Genomic DNA, 20784 nt, shown 5'->3' on the forward strand with positions numbered 1-20784 from the left:
AGAAAAGGTGGAGTCTTCTTGTAAAAAAATCATAGAACTTACTCAGGAGACAGATTTCAATTCAACCACAAAACAGAGGAAAACCAGAACAAGATCCACAACTCTCATAGAGCACAGGAGCCTCAAAAACAGAAGAGAAAGAGCAGGCTGAAACACCTGTCCCTTTAACCTAGATGCTCCTATTTCCAAGTCAGCCCAGGATCATCAGATGTCTATCTGCAATAGTTTGGTCTGGTTGTCCATTATTACCATCCAAACCTTCAAGGTGTGAAAGGTGAGGAAGTTCTACAGACACTTAAAAAGACATATTTTCTAGTTAACAACACAATGACTGCATCATGAAGCTTTCACTACATTCTTTATGAAAAAGCAGCCCCAGCAGTGCACCCAGTTCCATACAAACAATAATTTCAAAGATAACTTTTTTCTTCTCGAGTCTACAAGACATCTGCTACTGTTTTCAATTTTAACTTTTAGTTGCTGAACACATTTGTAATTTTAACAGTCATATGCATTGCTCTGCCTTAGTTTAATCTCATCCCACATCCCTTTTCACCTCAGAGAGCAGATACAATTTTATTTAGGAGCAAGGATTGGAGAGTGGGTCCTATTTACTGTCAGGAGCCCTTGGGCTGAATAACCACAAAGCAAACAAACTCTAGGATACCTGAAAACCAAACTACTAATTAATCTATACTGGGTTTACATGAGTAAGGCTTATTCAACAAGTTCTAATCTAGTCAACTGCTCCTTGCGTTGCTATCAGGTCATCAGTTTAAAGGTTCTGGCAATTCTTTTTTTTTAAACAGTGAAAACCATTCTTCATATTGGCAAATCCTGAACTCCCAATAAAAGGCATGAAAGACTTCAGCACAGTTACTGTTGTTCTAAGTCTGCGTGTTGTCAAAAATGTGTCAGGCCAGAAACAAATACCGTAAATTTCAGTTCAGTAGTAGATCATCTCTTATATGTCTATTGCTTGAAAACTAGAGTAATATAACTTAGATGAACCTATTATTGACCAGATGCAAAATTTAGTGGAAAACTGTACTTTTAACCAAGTCACTTGTAACATAAAGTGGGAAAAAACAATGGAGGGGATACTTCAAAAGAAAAAGAAAATGTAATTCCAGCTTAATTTAAAACTGCTTTCTTCTCTGTGCTTCACCACCACATGAGAACAGGAAAAATTGCTCTACTGCTTCTTGTTCCTTTTCCTCAGCTGTACTGAACGTTTTATGAGTAGACAGTCCAAAAGGAACACTGTGACAGACCCAAAACTGCAGAGATATATACTCTCCAGGCATGTATAAACGAGTACACAGAAGGCAGCAGTACTGAAGAAAGTTACAATTACATTTCAAACAATCATTTTAAACCAAAACAAAGCTGTGCCTTCTGAGAATATATATACATATACACACTTTTTTTTTTAAACAGGCACACCAGAAAAAAAAGCCATCTAACTTTGCCACTGCAACAGCACTTTGCAGTTGGACTAACTTCTTTCTAATCAAAACTACTTTTTGCTCAGTGCCATGGATTACAGATTTAAACAGTATGCCAACAACAAGAACTGCTCTTAAGAAGTTCTAGCTAGGGCAAAGAAAGACTTCCAGTCTGTAATTCCTTTTCAACCATTTTGTTTTCCTAATTAAGCACAACAAATTAAAATTCATTTCAAATCACATTTTACAAACAACAGCATTAATATATATATGAAACTCTGACACTTTTATTTTAAGCAGGCTTTTGTAAGGAAAAAAAAAGGGGGGGGGGAATCTTACAATCCTTGGTAAAAGAACAAAGCTATAGGCTTAGCTCTAGGCATGAAAATACCGCTAGGTATAAGACAGAAGGAAACCTTAATATAAAATGCTTTGTTTCACAACCATGTGCTACTCAGACTGATGTAGTACGATTAATTAGATTAGATATTTTCCTTTATAGCAAAGGGAATATGCTTTAAATCAATACTTAAGAAGTTCTGATGAAAGGTAGAGCTAGCATGAACAAAATTCTCCACTGCCACTCAGCTGAGGCTATTCAATGTTTCTTTAACTCATACAGAAACATATAAGTCAGCAAGTTCCGCTGTATCTACCGATTCTAAGCATTTATTCTACAGATAACTTTCAAAATATGATCAGAGTAAAACATTAGTGTCTTTTCACCCTATTGAGTTCACAGAAGGACAGATCAGTTTCTCCAAGAAGCTAGTGGATTATTTAAAAACTCCGCAGTTTCAGAAACACTATTCTGAGTCTAAGCAATCAAACTGTTTAAACTTCCACGCTGAACCCTAAAAAGATATACAGACTTCATGAAAAGAGCCCCCAAAGCTACACATATGGAAATAAAAGCAAACAACAAAACAGCCCCACACCAAAAGGAGGATTACATTACTGGGTAAACCTCAATATTGTGCAGCAAGTGAATGGTGGAGTAACTACCAGCACTACAACCAGCAGTAAGCATGATTCTGGGAAGGGTATTGGCATATGCGCACCAACACAAGTTATGCTTGGAAGCTGAGTGACAAGACACTTTACATACAGATTAGCAGCTCAACAGAAAAGGATCCATATTTTTTACTGAATTCTATCCAGTGAAATTCTGAATTCTATCCAGTTGAACCACATCTGGCCTAAGCGTGGCTAGCAAAATTTCAGTAACTTAATTCCAAAAAGCTTTCTCCTGATAAGATTAGCTCCTCATTTAAGAAACATGTATTTTGATGCTGTGCAACTCTTAAAACATTTCTTTCTTGAGAACTTCAAAATGGAACCATCTAAGTTTTTAAAGCAAGGAATAGTTTTGCTTGTTTTAGGTTTAAACAACTTGCAAACATAATTCAGTTACTATTTCCATAATCCTGGAAGCATAATAAGGAAAATACTTTATAGCAAAGTAGAAACACAAAGTTTGTACTTCAGTAGTTCACGGCGCAGATACAGACAAATGAATCTGGAAAACTAAAGCATCCCCACAGTTTTGGAAACATCAGCATACGGTGGTGTTACGTACAGCAACACGAAAACCAATTCTATAGTTTTTCTCAACCTTCTACATATTTCATTACCAGTTCAAGAGAAATTGTATTCAACAACTTTTCTCCAGAAACCCTCCATTCTGCAATTTCTTTAGTTCTCCATAAACTAGTAGTTTCAAATATCACAACAGTGATAACAAAGCTCCAGAGATGACAAGCAGCGAAAGCAAAAAAAAAAAAAAAGAACCAAGGATGACACCCAATGGAAATACTCACTTATAAAGAAAGAAAATCATTAACAGTTCAAACATTACTTCTCTTTGACAACGGAAGCACTTCAAATCTTAAGAAACTTCACTGTAGGAAGCTGAGTTGATACAGTTAAACACACTTAACCAAAGACAGCAGAAAAGGCATTGCAGAAGACAAGTAGTGTGTGCATTTAAATACGTCGATTTTGAGAAGAAAAACTCACACACAGCCTAAAAACAAGCATATATCCCACTGAATGTTTGGCTTTCCAAACCAAATGAAAACCTAGTGATTAAAGCTCACAAAATACGTAATTGAGCAGGAAGTACTGAAAGGAGAAGTGTGAGAACCGAGAACGTGAAAAAAAACTGACAGTTTTAATTGCTGACACTATTAATACCGATAAAGTGATTGTTTTTAGATGGAGAATGTTGCATCTAAGGGAACAAAGTATTACCTGTAGAAATAAAGGGCTTCTTGACTACTGTTACCTTTGCATAGCAATTAAAAACCATCACAGATTAGTCGAAGTTTGTCTTCCACTTGCACTGTAAAATTACAAATGAGAGGAGAAAGTCTCTCCTCTAAAACTATTTCATATTCTCAAAAACAGTATAAAAAGAAGAGAAATACATTTGCTGCTAGTAATGATAGCCAGCATGTTTATCACAATAACAGTTTCTCTTCATGGATCTATACCTTTGTCTGGGTTGTGTCCTCCAAGAACAGACAGTATAGTAGTTTTTGATTAGCCTTAGGGATTTACAAAACAAGTTTAATCTCCAGTCTCAATTTGACATTTAAAAGAATACTTAAGGCAGTTTGGTTTTACAAATGTCAATTCTGGAGTGCTTTCCCAAGGAGATGTCTAGTCACCTTCACACATTTTGTCATCTACTAACAACAAGACGACCAGATTTTGTAAATAATAAGTTTTATGAGCTGAACAGTTAAAACTCAAGAGTAATTGTACTCATACTGGTTTCCAGTTTTAGCTCTTCACTGAAATGGAGGCAGCATTTTTTTTTTCCAAACAGCATGAACACCGAACTATTTTATATTGAATAAATATTCTTCCCTATTCATAGGAAAATAAGAAAAGAAATAACACCCAGAACATATTTTGACTTCCATTCCTTTTAGGAAGGCTAGGGATTTCAGGAAACGACAAGAGGACATACAGGACTGATGACTGCTGCTTAAATATGCCATCTGCCAGACAGCATCAATCCATTTTGTAACAGAAAACATTCAGATCTAAATGCTCTCAAGTACAGCACACTCTAAAACAAACATAAGTCTTCCATGTACGTTTACATCTTCATTTCAAGAACAGAGGGATTTTTTGTTTGATTTACAGTCAAACAGTCTTTCTCAGCTTCTAGCAATCACTTTTGGGCTGACTGGCTCATTTCAACCAACCCGGACAGAACAGTTCTCGGTCACTGGTGTGTGCAGGGAAGGGTGGGAAGGGCCACCGCTACATAATTCCCCACGGAGGAAAGATTCAGTGACTGTTCTGTCATCAGCACAGATGCTTGGCAGCCTGTCAATAGCCCAGAAGCAATCAAAACCTTGCCTCCATGCTGCCTCTTGCCCTGGCATCTCTTAAAGCACCTAGAATGGAATTAAATTTACTACCGTGTTAGGAAGGAGTGAGAACAGGAAATCAGGCATAGTATTTCATTTCTGGAGAAGTAATTTATGTTGTCCACACATTTAAAAAAGAACAAAACATTACGTCAAGCAAAAATTTATAATCAAAGAATACTCATTTATTTTAATACAGTGGCAAAGATGGTGCCTTTCAATTAATGTATTTTTTTTCCTCATTTTCTAAGGTGGATTAGAATTTCATTTGCTACAGATTATCTAAAATTTTCAAGTGGATTAGGGAAGTATTACTTTCCAGTGGACACCTGTATATTGCTCAAGAACACAGTCTGAGTGCTTACAGAACAGTAACTAGTAACAGTAGCTTTCCTCAGCACGCTCACAACCAAACAGCTCTATTACTCCCAGTTCACAAACTGAAAAGAGAAGCGCAGACAAATTACTGAATGATGACCACCAGTTTTGAGGCAGTTAAGACATGTTTTGTTTTTTCCCTGGAATACTTCATAACATATAAAGCTGCTTAGGTATGAAACAGTTCCCTCTGAATTCAGTGAAAGTTATGAATGCTATTGACTTTTGCTAAAGAAACACAGTATGCATCCAACACGAGTACATAATTATTAATAGCTAGAGCATTTATAATGCTAAGAACTACATAAAATTCGTTTGAACTCCAGCATAACATTGTAGTCGGGGTTTCCCAAATCAAAGCCTTTCTGAATCAATTTCTTTTTTAGGAAATTGGGAAGGGGAAAATCCATTTAAAAATACTTGGTGGCAAGAATCTATTTGAGTTTAGTAACATACTCCAATGATTAATTATGCCATTAAGAACACAACCCTTATTTGAAGTCTAAACTTGCTTAATTCAGCTTCCAACCACAGAACTGTAGAATATCTTTGTCAGCTGACAAGGTTGCTTTTCAATCAAATACCTCTTCCTCAAGCATGTATTAACTAATGAAAAAACCCTTAACAATTCCTTAGCCGAGCTAAACAAAGTAAGATTCTTACATCTTCGTCACTGAAATTCCTCTCCCCTACTCCCAGTTCTTTTCAAGGCTAGTCTCCTGACCCTGATTTGTCATCATTTCGGATTCCCTGGCCCACCTACTCAGTTTTTCACCAATCTAAAGGATTGACTTCAAGTCCTATCATTTATTAGCTCCACATCTTTTTCAGTCTTCAATTCAGCCCACCTACTTGCCATTCGACTCAGTATTTAGGTGCACTAGCGCTGCCATAGAGCGTTACATATTTCATATGTCCAGTTTATGAATGATCTAAACTACTTTGCAACCTTCCTAATGTTCTTTTAGTCTCAAGTTTACATCTATAATCTTCCAGATATGGAAGAACATTTGAGAAAATTTCCACCACGGTTATTTACAGTAAGAACCTCAGATGCTCTCTAATCTGAAATACCAGAGGTTAGCACAATGTAAACTTGCTTCTATGGATGTACCAACACTTGCAGACACATAACACTCTGCTGTTGCATTTTACATCTTACGCATACATAGCATTGCCTAGGGTCCTGCATTTGTGGTAACCTCAATCTCTAGCCAAGACCTTTCTGGAACAGTACACAGAACTTTAAAGATTTTACTCAAAAGGTAAAACACTTCACTGAGCAATTCAGAAAGATAGTTGTGGTCAGAAGCACATATTCTTGGCCAAAATTTCCAGACTCCTTACTAGAGCATTCACAACAGGAAACAAAAACAGAACCAGCACACCAGTCATTACAAATGCCTCAAGCAAACACATTAGATTTAATGTAACTGAAGCCTTTAAATGTTAAATCTTCGTTTCCTTTCTACATAGGATGAAATAAAATCAGCCTTACACTACTTTATATTGTCCAGTTCTAAGATCTTTGTAAATATCAGCATTGTCTGAGTGTAAGCAGGGCAGCAGCCTGAACTGTCAGAGGCTGCAATGCAGTTCAGCTTTACCATTTTAATTAAGGTAGGCAGGTGAGGGGGACACGGGTGTGTAAAGAAAAAACAAATAAAAACAGTATCTACCCATAAAACCCATCTCCTTTTTCATAGGCTTGCATCTTATTCCCCAAAATACAGAAAGGGACACTCTTAACTGAGCATCTCTCTCCTGGCTTCATAAGCAGTATATTCATTTTGGTGTACTAACTAGGACACTATCTTTTGTACCAGATCTTAAAGGAACTTAGGCAGGGTTTAATTCTCTCCATAAAATACCTTTATCAACTGCATGACAGAAGGAAATCCATTCATCTTCAGCTAAGTCAGTTAGTTCCACAACTCTGACATGTATATTTCTCAAAAGCAGCAGAGGGAAAAGAACTACCCAGTTTAAATCAGGTTCTTGACACACTTTCTCTCTTACACAGGAGCAACAAGAAGTTTACTTATGCTAGGAAATACTTCCTACATCTGAGTCTCAGTCACATCTCCTGACTCCTGCTTCTGATCACCCACAGATCATATCACAGAGAAACACCCTTCACACACACACACACACACACACACACACACACACACACACCCCTCCATTTACAGAGCTTACATCTTCTAACGCACTTTAAAATAATTTTCAGTCCCTGCACTGAGTAGTGTCTGCGATAAAGTAAACTCTTCCACTGCAGTTTATGGACAAATCCACATAGATTTGTTGAGTTGTTACCTTCTTTTCCACATCAGCTGGCATATGTTATCAGTTGTAAAAGGAATGTACACACTTCAGAGTATAAGGCTTTTTAAGATTCTATAAACTTAAGTAAAAGAGGCAAAGGAAGGGAAATATCAGGGTAAGCCATATTTAATGCCAACAGAATAAAACATGATATTTAAAAAGAAAACTGAATAACAAAGCACTGAAAAACAGCTGGAAAGACAATCAGTACATCCTTATTTGAAGTCTAAAATAAACATTGAGAAAAAAGCAATACAAAAACCACCAAGTTATTTTCTGTTCCAGTACTATTTTCCAGATGATACCTGCTTGAAGATTTGTAGCAGGAGCTTTACCTAGTTTTCATCATCTTGTCATTTTTACTCTTCTTGGATTTTATTATTTGAAACTGTAAAGCAGAAACTTAAAAAGGAAGAAGAACTTACTGGTATTGAGAACTCCTCTGCCAAATACTTCAACAGTGATGCTCCTCTAGCCAAAAAGTTACTTCTCTCTGCCAGATTGCCTTGGAGTTTTGTGTCAAACTCTTTTCTGACAACTGAAGCTACAGAGTCAATTATTATGAGTTTAATCTTCTTTGAAATAATTTCTTCTTCTAAAGACTTAATTCTGAAAAAAAAAGCCATTGATAACATTATTTATACAGCTGTTTTATTATCCTGAAATTATTTAAATAAAAGGTTTTCTTTAATAAGCTAAAGTCAATCCCTCTTTCTCCCTCATAGCTCACCCCCACTAACATCTGCATACATTGAAGAGATCTAGAAAGGAATCTCAGGCTCCAACAGGCCATATAACCCAAGGCAGGCCCCTCCAAGAGAGGTTCAGAAGACACTCTGCTTAGCAACATTATGCTCCATAAACTCTGAATGACACAGACAGCAAGTTAAGCAGACATCAAGACTGTGCCTTTTTGCATACAGTAGCAGCATCCCAACATCCAACAAGAAAATACCCGCTGCTTACATATGCAGAAATTCAGACCTGCTTCTATATGCCTCCAATGATGACAATTCAAATATAACACGTTGGTAATATGCTAACAGCCATTCTTCTGTGATAAAACTGTACTAGAAGTAACAATTCTTCGAATAATTCTCCCCCTAACATAAAATCTACAAGAAGATTCTGATATTCAACATGTTTACAGTATGTGCACAAAAACTAACAAACTAACAAGTTGACAATACAACATTGCCTTCAGGATGGTGACTTCTAAGCAGTTCCTCCCTTCAACTGCTAGAGGGGTCCTCCCAGTCTTCCTGGAATTAAACAGCACTCTGAAAGTGCAATACTTCCTCTCTGTCTCACAGCAAACATAACTCTTAACACTGTGGTATCTCCACAAACCAAGACTAGATCTGTCAGACAAACCACTCCTCTTTAAAAGTTTACGATGTTCAAATCCTATAGAAATTGTCTATCAGAAGCTGTAAAACATCAAGTGGATTAGTCAAGCACTACGAAATGAGAAAAGCAATGCCAGTCTTTTGGTAGCAATTTTTCTTTTTGGGGACTGTGCTGTCATCAGCATAAAAGCTTCCAAGTAATGAATTACTCCTCATAAAACTTTGATATTATCTTAGACAATCCAGCCAAATTGTCCCCCCTCTGCTTCAAGTTCTGGAAAAGTATACCTCTTCAGTACACTGTCACAGGTCAGCTCTCGATACAGATGAATGCTACGGGTCATGCAAAATAGCTTTTCATCGGTGTTAAAATAAGTAGGGAATCTGTTTCCTGCTATCTCTATCAACCTATCAAAAAGACAAGAAGCATAACACTGAAAAAGGAATCATGTGCAGGTTATAAGGCATCAGGCTTTCACAAAGTAAACAAATTAAACCTCTGAATGTTAAGCATGTAATATGGGAAATCTTTTTCAAAGAAGTAGTTTACTTGAGTGTCAGACTGAAATACAGGAAGTTAGAACATTTAGATTGTCTTCCCAATGATGCCAGAGTCAAGGGTACAGTTAGAAAAGACATAAGATGTCCATACATAGAGTTTACACAAAAGTTTACTGATGAGAGGTCCACGTTTTCAATTAACTTGTATACATGAAATCAAGGACATTAAATTTTCTAGAAGTCAATGGAAAGAAGTTCCACACCTGTGAACACAAGGCAATTTTATTTATGTCCTTACAGATGAATCCAAGATTTTAGAAACTGATTGTAAAATCCAGAGCACTGTACATTTCCCCCTTCCACCGCTATGAAGACTTCATTTTTGAGAACAGAAACAAAAAATACTTAATTGTAATTAAAGCAGCCATAATCCACAGGCCACATGCTTGAGAAGAATGACATCTAGTGGATATATGCAGACACAACCTTCTGATTATCTCTTTATTTAAGCTCCTTTCAATAAAAGCCATTCCAGGAAAAAAAAACAACAAACCTCTTAAAACATTTCTATTGAGTTTTGAAACAACTAGGCTTGAATGTTGATTTATCTATTCTGAATAAGCAGTTTTAACATAATTTGAAACTCATTGATACGTTACTAAATATATCTAAACTTGTCCTAAACTTCGAGGGACAGAATCTTTCTTTTCTTTACATTTGCACAGTTAATTGTGTAAACTTCTTGGGTAATGATCATTCAATTTGGAAATCATTCAGTGGTCCATAAAAAATGAAATTTCATTATACTTTCTAATAGGTATACATATGAGAAAACAATATTACACAAATTGTCTTAAAATGACACAACAAAATTTTGCTATGGTCACACTATTATCTGCACAGTACCATGCAGGCGCAAAGATCTTTAAGAGATAAATCCCATTTGTCATGATGAAACCAAAAACTGCACAGAACATGTTCTCTACTACTAGGGCAGAGGTTCACAGGATAGAAAAATCCATCGCTGTTCTCAGCTTTAGTTCACAGAAATTTCTATCTTGTGTTTTTCCCCACGGACAATAGACATAAGTAGAAGAGTAAACATATTTTCAGATTTTCTAGACAAGTTTGGTGCATTTTCAGTTAATAGCTGTATAGGGAGAGGTGAATTGAACTGCTACAAGACCGATTAAAACAATGTTGATTTCCAGAATTACTATGGCCATTCCATCTACCTGTCCCAGTGCCCACGTTCTGACAGAGCTGAACAACGGACACCACCTGCAATGTTGCAGCTTTTTATTATGCAATAGAAAAATACATAAATTACAGAAAATATACCAATTACAGCTGCTCAAAACACTGAGCCTTTACACCTTCAAAACCTTGCTAACTTCACAAACTAAACTGCAAATAAATGTTTCGATATAGGACTATTATAGGACCATTTTAAAATTAGAAAGAGTGCTATTCAGCTTGTTCCACAGCTGGAATCTGGAACATCAAGCAAATCAGCAAGGTGAGCAAACCATTCTTATTCAAACAATTCCATAACCTATAGAGTTACTGCACATATGAGATGCATGCTTAATAGCCACCATAAGTATATATTTTATAAATGTTCAGAAAATAATTGAAGGTTCCAAGATAAAAAGCGCTAGAGAAGTTCGAAGTGTGTTTTTTACAATTTTGCATCTTACCTTTCAGCACTGAATGCAGATTCTGTGTCAATGTAAATAACAGCCCCATCTAGTCCTCCCATGCTTACAGGCAGTGTAGCCAGAACACTCATTGTAATACAAAACTGAGTTTTGCCATAAGCCGGTGGGCTTGTTAACTAGAAGAAAAAAGATTAGTAACATCATAACCAAGAGACATCACATGCATTTCACCCTAATTTTAATTTTAACTAAGGCCTATCAGCAAGAATGCCTCTTCTGCTCCTCTAGATATCAAAGACAATAGTCACAAAAAAGAACGCAGTCCGCAAAGAGCAACTTTCAGTTACTTTTGGATCTGTGCCTTGCAGCCAAAATCATCACCACTGAAGAATAAATAACTCTTTACATGCAGCATTCTGCTTGTACTTTCTTCACCATCCTCCTTTCCCTACTTTGCTCTCCCATATTTGAGTTTCTCTCCCCCTCTTCTAACAAGATCTTCCCCAGAGCCATCCCCAGTTACCTTCCATTTCCTCCTCTGTGCTACCTTCTAAAATAGAGCAAGATTAAAAGAAACACAGCTGACATTCACTTGACATCAAATTACCTTTACAGCTCTAAGTCTGTCAAAAGCTACTGAGTTCACAGATGTAAATTACAGCTTACTACTATGATTACCTCTGTGATGATCAAGTTTCACCTGGAAATCACAAAGACGATAGCTTGTAGCCTGTGTAGTCTGAGTGTGCAATATGAACAACACATCAGAAAGATTTTAGGTGCCCCAGCGACTACAACTGTGCTACAATTTAAGAGGAACTAACTTTTTGCTTAGCATACTATATGAAATTTATTTTCTAAGTGTTTGTCATTGACATTAACTCCTCATCACCATATTTTAACATAAACATCAGTTAATAAACCAGACCGGCATGCCAATTAAAGCTTTCACCTGCTCAAAGTCTACTGCAGTTAAGCAGTATTCACAAAGAACATGCTCAACAAAACAGTATTCACAAAGAACATGCTCAACTTGTGTGAAATGTTTCCAGTATGACTTTGAACCAAGAGTAAAACCATGAGGATCAAAAAAATACAGCGTTTGATGAGATCCCCAGTTTTTGAGAGCAGAATTTTTGTATTAGACACGTCACTAGACTGTTCTTTACCCATAGCAGATCTTACAGAGATTGCAAATGACTCTCATGCTCTATGTTCAGATAATCATATGTTCTCTTTAGTATTACAGTGGTTTTAAATACAGTATCACACTGCCGCTACTTTTGGGAAGGGAAATAATGTCATTTTTAATACTACAGGACTGAAAACCAGCAAATAAAAAGTTGAAGGGAATTTAGGCACTAAAAAACGGAGAGCGATCATCTCATTCCATCTCCAATTGGAACAAAATAATAATGCAAGATAAAAATTTATTTGTCCAAGGAATTTAAATTACCAAATGAAAGAAACTGCTCCAAATACACAGCACAGCCATAACAGAGGATAAATACAGAGGTGGTGTGGGCTTTTGCTGTTGTTGTTTTGTTTTTTTCTAAGATAAAGAAAGAATCACAGACTCACAGGGAGTTGGAAAGTATCTCTAGAGATCATCCAGTCCAACTCCCTGCTAAAGCAGGTTACCTACAGTAGGTCACACAGATAAGCTTCCAGACAGGTCTTGTGGAGTCTCCTTCTCTGGAGACATGTAACACTCCGGGCAGCCTGTTCCAGTGCCGCATCACTCTGACAGTAAATAAGTTCTTCCTTGTGACAGTATGGAACTTTGTTGCAGTTTCTGCCCATTTTCCCCTGTTCTATTGCTGCATGCCACAAAAAAAAAAAAAAAAGTCCAGCCCCATCAACTTGACTCCCACACAGATATGTATAAACAGTTACGAGATCCCCCCTCAGCCTTCACTTCTCCAAACCAAAGTGTCCCAGGTGTCTCAGCCTTTCCTCATATGGGAGATGTTCCAGGCCCTTAATCATCATTGCCACCTTCTGCTGGACTCTTTCTAGGATATCCCTGTCTTTTTTGAACTTGGGAACCCAGAATGGGACACAATATTCCAGGTGTGGCCTCAAGAGGGCAGAGTATGGGAGAGGATCACCTCCCTTGACCTGGTCACACTCTTCAGTGCACCCCAGAATCCCATTGGCCTTCCCGGCCACAAAAGTACAATGCTGGCTCATAGCCAACCTGTTGTCCACCAGGACACCTAGGTCCCTCCACTGCAGAGTTCATCCTTGCAAGAAAAACACAGGCAAAACCAAACAGATTTTTGAGCCAAAGCGTACAATGCTTTGTTTTTGAAGTGCAAACACTGATGCAACTCAACATACCGTAGCATTGTTATGGTTTCACTTTAAACAGCAGCAGCATGACTTGAGGAACAGAAAAGTTACAGGGAAGTATTGAGGGACTGCATCAGCTACTGTTACGCTCTTTAGTTAAAATCTCTCACATCACTTTAAAACAAGGCCTGAAAACCAAGTCCTATCAGTCAATCCGCTTCAAGCCTTAGCACAAGGGAAACATTAGATTTTGTTTAGAAATGTACACTGCATTTAGTGAATTAAAGACCAGGAGTTAGTCGTACTTAAGCAATTTTCTGTCCTCCATCCATTGTATTTAAATGACAAAATATTGTATCAACAATAGTTGCCACATTTTCAAGTGAACCCAAAATGTCTATAAGATTTGAAGAAACCGTACACGTTTCTCAGACTGTAACAGCCTCGGAGTCTCACCAGCTGTTTCTAGTTAACAAGATTTGAAATGAATGAGAGAAGGGCATCAATCCAGGTGCTAAATTAAAATATTTGGACAGCTGTGAGGAAACCTCAAACGGTTTGTAGTTTGAGCCCTGCCTGGGAGGTGCCTTGGAATCAACGTTTATTTCAGTGGCCTTTGCAGGAGTTAATGCAGCAGAGATGCTGCAAACATGTCTGAGAATATGTGCATCAGATCAGAGAAAGACTGAGAGCATTGCAGTAATAGATAGTAGGAGAAAACAAACCCGTGGAGCAATAGAGAACTTCTCCCAAACAATTCATCGTTTATCACCATTCATTTAAGTGCATTAGTGTGGGATATAAAATAATCCACAATAAACAATTATATACAACTATCATATTTTATTATGGTTACCAGATTCAGCAAGTGTTTTGGTCAATACAATCTTCATTCTTAAAAAAAACAAACACAACAAACACTCTTAGCTGCCTCTGGTTTAATTTAAAGCAAATGACTGTGAAAAACTTGCTCAGTTTGCTATACTCTAAATTCACTTTGAAAATCAAAAATCCACCCAGGCAGAAATGTGAAGACTACAACAGTTTTTTATTTACTTTGTCTAATAAAATATACTTCTATTTTTCAATAGGTTATGTATTTTTTTCCCTGGCACTAGTGTAGGGTTTGGATGAAGTCACAAGGAGCTAATTCTTCTTCAGCTATCCAGGAATCAAACTCTCAATATTCATAAAGTCATTACTTTAATTTTCCCTCAGAGGAGTTGGCAAAAAGTTCTGACATTAAACCACACCATTTCAGTTATGATTTAATTTCCAACTTAAAATCTAATAGACATTTGGGAAAAAATGATCCGAGACAGCGAAACGCAAATCAAATCCCTCTGGCACTCAAAAAGCGAGTAGGTTTGGCTTAGAAGATACCACCAGAACTCGACTCTGTGGCTCAATCATTCAAATTCCAAGTTTTAAAGTTTCCAGCCACCTTCACTGGTGGGGAAAGTAAGAGGAAGGCGACGATTAAGCCACATCAGTCAGGAATTAAGTGCTGCACAAGACATACTTTTGAAGAGAACTTCTCTCAGACATGGAACATCTGCCTAACAACAGAAACAGCAGAGGATAATCTGCAGGGCAGCTATGCTCCAGGAAGTTACAGAAGTGCAAATTAGAACGATTAAGCTCCAAACTCATTTGAGTCCAAGCAGAACACAACCCGTGAAATGTTCACAAGCTACTGTAAAGCATCACAGCGGCACCAACTGACATTTGATAGCTTTCTAATAAAATTTCATCTAACAATCGCGTTGAAAAATACTTGCGGTGCTGCCAACTTTGAAACTAATTCAGGTCTCATGACTTGTGCAAAAATGCTTTTACTCCAGAATCACATTTTAAATTAGAGAAAGTAGACTCTGCAGAGTGAGTTGTTCCCTGCCTTTCATTTGCTGAGAAACCCCTAATATGTGCCCCAATCAATTTAGAGAGCAAGTACCTAAGAGGAAAACAAAATACTTCATTTAAAAAAAAAAAAAAAGCTAATTTCTGGCACTAACTGTTTTAGTTTAAACTCAGTGCTCCTAAGTTCTAGCATGTTTGAAGTCTCCGTTAGATTTTGTAAGTGATTTCACTCTATGATCAAAACAAACCTATTCTGAATCCAGTGCACGGAAAAAAAAATACTTTTTTTTTTAATATCTTCTCACTTCTACTCCTCTGCCACAGCAATTTGCAAGCTGAAATTTGACAAAGAAAACCATTTTAGAGGGACTATTAAAGTGTTCAAGGAAAAACTATTTCAATATATCTGAATTTAGAGCATAGGAGACATACGTCTTTTCAGAACTTCACACTAAGAGGGCAAATATGAGCACACTGCATAGTAACAACGTCCACCCAACTCTGGATTCTGTCTCTAACAAGGGCCTACAACAGATGGCCAGAAAACAGTGTAACAACAGGGCATACATACACTGATACTCCCTCCAATAAACATATTTCTCCACCTTCATTTGTGGCTCAGAAACTTCCTAAGCCAGAGACTGGATCTAGTTTTATAGAATTCAATGACCCCTACAAGTATCTATGCAAATCCTGTCTTCCCAGATTATAGAAACTGCACAAGCAAGGCCCTACAGCTTTCAAGCACTAACAGGTGAAACGCTTCTTTATTCTTAGAGGAAAATTCCAAGCAAAAAAAAAACGTAGTATTGTATTCAAAGGCAGTGACAGTTATAGCTATAAATATGCTATTTGCAAGGTTATAATAGATACGCATATAACACAAGCCTTAATGGCAATGACTTTTCAAAAAATAACTCATTGCATATTTATAATAAAGATCAGTTAAGTTTATACAAAAAAAAAATCTATGATTTCCATGCCTTTATGCTTCACATTTTTGTCTTAACTGCTCATTTTTCCTTCCCAAAACCTAAAGACTTAGTAAAATCAGTGAGAAGGTATTAAATACATGGGCTCCTGACTCAGAACCTCACACTCTGATCACTAAACCACACTGTACCTTTCTCGCTATAAAATCCAAACAACAATTCTCCCAGTTTTCCTGGGAAAATTTAATATCTTTTTCATAGGAAAAGAGGGTCACCAAACCACCTATTTTTTTCATTTTCTTACTTTCTTGACAGGCTGCAGAAAAAATACCCCAAAAGGTGCTTCTCATCCAAATTTGTTTGTTCACTGTGTGTTTAAATCATCTGACACAAGACAGGCTAACCAGTGATTTTTGACTTTTAGGTGTGGTGTACAACTGCACTAAAATACATTAAAAAGTTACCTCTGTGAGGGATCCACAGGGTATTCCACCATGCAAGACTTTATCCAGACTATGCAGTGAGGTGGGTAAAAAGGCTGCAGAGGGATTGACAGACCTTCTCACTTTCATTTCATAAGCCTACAATAGGAAAAAAAAAAGCAACAACAAAAAAACACAGATTAGAAGATGCTTTTTTGGTCGAAATAGCGAAAATCTCACGTTTGCTTTCATCAGCCTAGACTGACTTAATATTTGCAAATAAGCTAACTATTCCAATTTTCAGTTACAGTCCCCTCTCCACTCCCCCCACCATTAGCCTTCCTTACATTTATATCCTATTTACAGCTCACAGAGTAAGTTTGTTTGTTGTGCCTCATTCACCACAACATTAAACATTAAGTTTTATAAGAGTGTTTCAAAAGTACTCTCCTTTCCCATTCAGTGAGGCTTGCTTTCAGTCCATAAAACTCCAAGTGACTTCTCTATCCCCAAGAGAAACACTAGCATCAGTTTTAACCCAGACAATGATGTCACCAGCCAGCTAGAAATACAGTGTACTATAGATGCATTTCCACAGGAATCATCAACAAATAACCACACCACTGAATCACAGATCTCTTAGTCCATACTTGTTGGGCCAATGAGAGAGCAATTTTTCTATGAAGTTCACCAGAAAAATTTTCAGCTAGTTCTACCAGCAGAGTAAGATAGCTTGAATTTTATATAGTACTCTCCTTTTTCATACTACAGCTTTTCCTTATTTTATGAGAGGTAGTATATTAGAGTAATATTTCAAAATTATTCATATATTCTCTGTTATTCTATTAAAGATAAATAAACACTAAATAGCGTTCAAGACACATAACACACCAAAACAAACAATACATTTTACCTCATCATTATTTAATTCTGAAGCACTCAAGTGAATATATATACTGATGAAAAAGGATTTGCAAAGCTATATATATATATATTTTTTTTTTACATTAACCATGGAAACAATCTTCCAGTCTCACTTTCCTGAGTAACACAGACTCTAAAACTTTATCCAATGATTCTTATTCCTCGCTTCTACTAATCCATACTTCCTTTAAATGAAGCAATTTTTATATGCTGGAATGCAAAAGAGAATAGTATATTACACTATGGGACTCAGGACCAATTCTGTAAGTCTGAACAATCTCCTTAAGCTAAAATGTCTAATAGAAGCCAACGTCTCAAACTAAAGTCACCCATGGATCTAAATTTAGGCATAAAACTATTATCTCATTATGCAATCAAACTGAGACACCACAAACCTCGACCACCCTACTCCCTGATAAAAATGTAAGCAACATTGTTTAGCTTTTTCTCAGACAAAAAATTAAAAACTGAACCAACACAAGCATACTTACTGTCTGCATTTTGGGAGCACAAGCTAGGCTGACTTTCCGAAGAAGCTTCTGCACATTTCTGTAGCTCTGTCCTGTCACTTTCATTAGCTCCACGAGTGAGAGACATAAGAAGTCCTGAAAGAAGATAAAACAGTTCAGAGAGCTTAACCAGGAGATCAAGACTAAGGACTAAACTAATACAATTTATACATTACTAGTGTACATTCCAAAGGCCAGATTTACCAACTGTGCCACGTTATGCAGTGTTTTCTCATACCTCTTCTACCCTTCTCTGATGCCAGTAAGTCATAGAGTCATAGAATGGTTTGGGTTAGAAGGGACCTTAAAGATCATAAGGCTATCACAGGAGAAATTGTATTTATATTTTAAAGGTCACAGCATCAAGCAATTAAAAATTCAAGTACTGTGATGAAGTTGCAATGAAATAACACCTTTTTGCCCACAGAGGTATCTACCTACCCCAAAAAACATTCACATTACATTGTGTTTTTTAGGTTGCAATTCTAGGAATAGATCTTGCGTCTACCATGAATGCTACCGAAATACATAAAACCACTACTCTCTTTAGAGAAACATTCACAACAACAGCTTCTGAATTTATTGGTGAATCAACCCATAACTGATAGAATAACTTTATAACACATTCACAAATGCTAGATTATGTAATGTACATGTGTTTTTGCAGAGGGATCATGAACTGCTGACTTACTTCATACAAGCAGTAGCTACACAATTCTCCTAAAATAAAGTATCCTTTTTTTTTCTTTTTTTTTTTCAGAATGGAAGATACCAAGTATATGCACATTTAAATGTCTTAGCCATCCATCAATTTAAAGCAACATTTTTTTCAAGGACATGGGCCAGATTGGGCCAGAAATACCCCTAGACAGTAAAGCTTTATGTAAATTAAACTTAGAAATTTAATAAAATAAAAATAATCAAAAGCTATATAGTAACCCTTTCACCTGACAGGTAGTGATCTGATAGCGGCTTAGTCTTTCACACAGCTCCTGAGACAACTTTGCTCTTCTCAGCTTCTTAGCAGCCATGTTCCCTTGCTCTACAGGACAAATAAAAAAAGTTTTTGAAAGCTGCTTGGAACATGCCTGTGCAAACAATTATACCCTCCCTTTGCTAAAGAGTAGGAAAGAAGGTGTGCACGTATAGAAAACCCATGTCACATAAGATTATCTTACCACTCAGAAAACAGTTCCGTTAAATGATATCTCCTAATATTTGATCATTATGAGATCACAGCGGTAAGAATGAAGAATCCACAATGCTTGTATGACACGGGCTTCTGGGAAAAAAGCAAGCTCAAATATACTCAGCAATGACTTGCAGTGGAATTCCTTGTGCTAAATGGCAAGAAAACAGAAGGAAAGAAGGTTCTCTCTGGATGGCTAAAACTGAATGGTAATGACAGGATTTACTTAGACCTAGAACTGCTAAAATACAACACACTTCTAGTGACCAGGTATGCATCACAGATGTCAAAAGGGTTGCAAGGATGCAGGATGGAGACTGTAGAATAACCAGAGGTTTGGATAAGCCCTAAGACTAACTTAAGCAGCAGTAACGTTGTGTTGCTACTGTGAAGCCTTCTCTCCCTAACCCCCAGCTACGTGCATTTGCCCTTTAGTGTGCGGTGAGTCATTCTATCCTGCCATACAGAGCCGCACGTGGTGGTACTCAACTTTGCAAGAAGGTTTTCGAGCACTTTTCACACATATTATTAGGTGATATCTCTACCATTTGGCCACTCAGAAGTTTATGCGAAACCAAAAGATTTTTAAGCAGAGTGTACAGCCTACAGCCTTGCAGATCTTCGCTCCTTCGCGAGATGGAGACGAGGTGCCCCCCCACACGCCCGTCAGAGCAGAGGAGGAAGGCCAGGTGCCGGCAGAGCCCCGCTCTCAGCCCGGACCGGGGCGGCCGCACCGCCCTCCGCACCGCCCGCCTTGGCGCACACCGCGTACACCTGCGCGGCAGACCCCGCTGCGAGGGCAACAGGGGTCCGCACAGGCGCCGCCTGGGCCGGGAGAAGCACCCACAGTACGTACGGAGCGGTACGGACTTACACCGAGCCACACGGGCGCTGCAGGAGAGCCTGAAACTACCACCTCACCCGGAGCCCGAACGCGGCTTTACGCCCTCCGACACCCGAGCGTCGGCAGTAACCAGAGGCTCGGCCCTGCCGGCAGCGAGCCGCGCCGGCACCCAGCCGCACCGCAACCCCAAACTGTCCCGCAGCGCCGGGCCCCGACACGCAACTTTTCAAAGCTCCTCCGCTCCCGCCGCGCTGAGGCGGAGCCGCCCGGCAAGGCCCGCGCGCGCCATTGGCTGCGCTCCCAGCGATGCCGCGCGGCCCCGACGGCCGGCGGCGCGCGGGGCATGACGGGACTGGTAGTTCTGGGGGGAGCGGCCCGCGTGCCCAGCAGCGATAGTAGCGTACGCTCCCTAGAATCGGTGTTTCTTTCGTACCCCGGAAGGAGCTGACCGCCCAGGGAAGTCCCGAGCCCTCACAAAGCAACTCGGGGTGCGGGGAGCAGCGGGCTGAGCGCGGAGAAGTTGGATGGAGAAAGAGCTCCCCCTGCTGGACAGTGTCTGTAAAAGTCGGCTTCCAAACGGGAAGTCGCAATTGAGGAAAAAGGGTTTTGCTGCAGGAAGGGAAAGGCTGGCTGGTACTGTGTGCTAGTTTCGGTGGAAAGAGGGGGCGTGACTACAGCGTAGCTCTGCTGCGGACTTTATTTACTGCTTGTTACTAACGCCATCAGGACTCCCAACCTCTGTATCAGAGGTGGAAGAAAAA

At 38.4% G+C, this 20784-nt stretch overlaps 1 protein-coding gene across 15 annotated transcripts in view; it reads right to left on the bottom strand.

Annotated features, from left to right (window-relative positions):
* RAD51B (RAD51 paralog B) overlaps window positions 1-20476 on the bottom strand; it is a 350163-nt gene extending 329687 nt beyond the window's left edge. For 10 of the 15 annotated variants that reach the window (XR_002440879.1, XM_021403751.1, XM_021403744.1 and 7 more), the window contains exons 1-7: window positions 20054-20239; window positions 18938-19032; window positions 17973-18086; window positions 16600-16716; window positions 11088-11224; window positions 9175-9294; window positions 7963-8146 (exon numbers count right to left, since the gene is read on the bottom strand). Coding sequence is in view for 14 of the 15 variants with exons in the window: in XM_021403751.1 (XP_021259426.1) it covers window positions 7963-8146; window positions 9175-9294; window positions 11088-11224; window positions 16600-16716; window positions 17973-18086; window positions 18938-19021 (756 nt within the window). In the remaining variant the exon portion in view is untranslated. The other 5 variants (XM_021403748.1, XM_021403745.1, XM_021403746.1 and 2 more) reach the window with 5 other exon arrangements.

The sequence above is a fragment of the Numida meleagris genome, chromosome 6, assembly GCF_002078875.1.
Source record: "Numida meleagris isolate 19003 breed g44 Domestic line chromosome 6, NumMel1.0, whole genome shotgun sequence".
Classification (NCBI taxonomy): Eukaryota; Metazoa; Chordata; class Aves; order Galliformes; family Numididae; genus Numida; species Numida meleagris.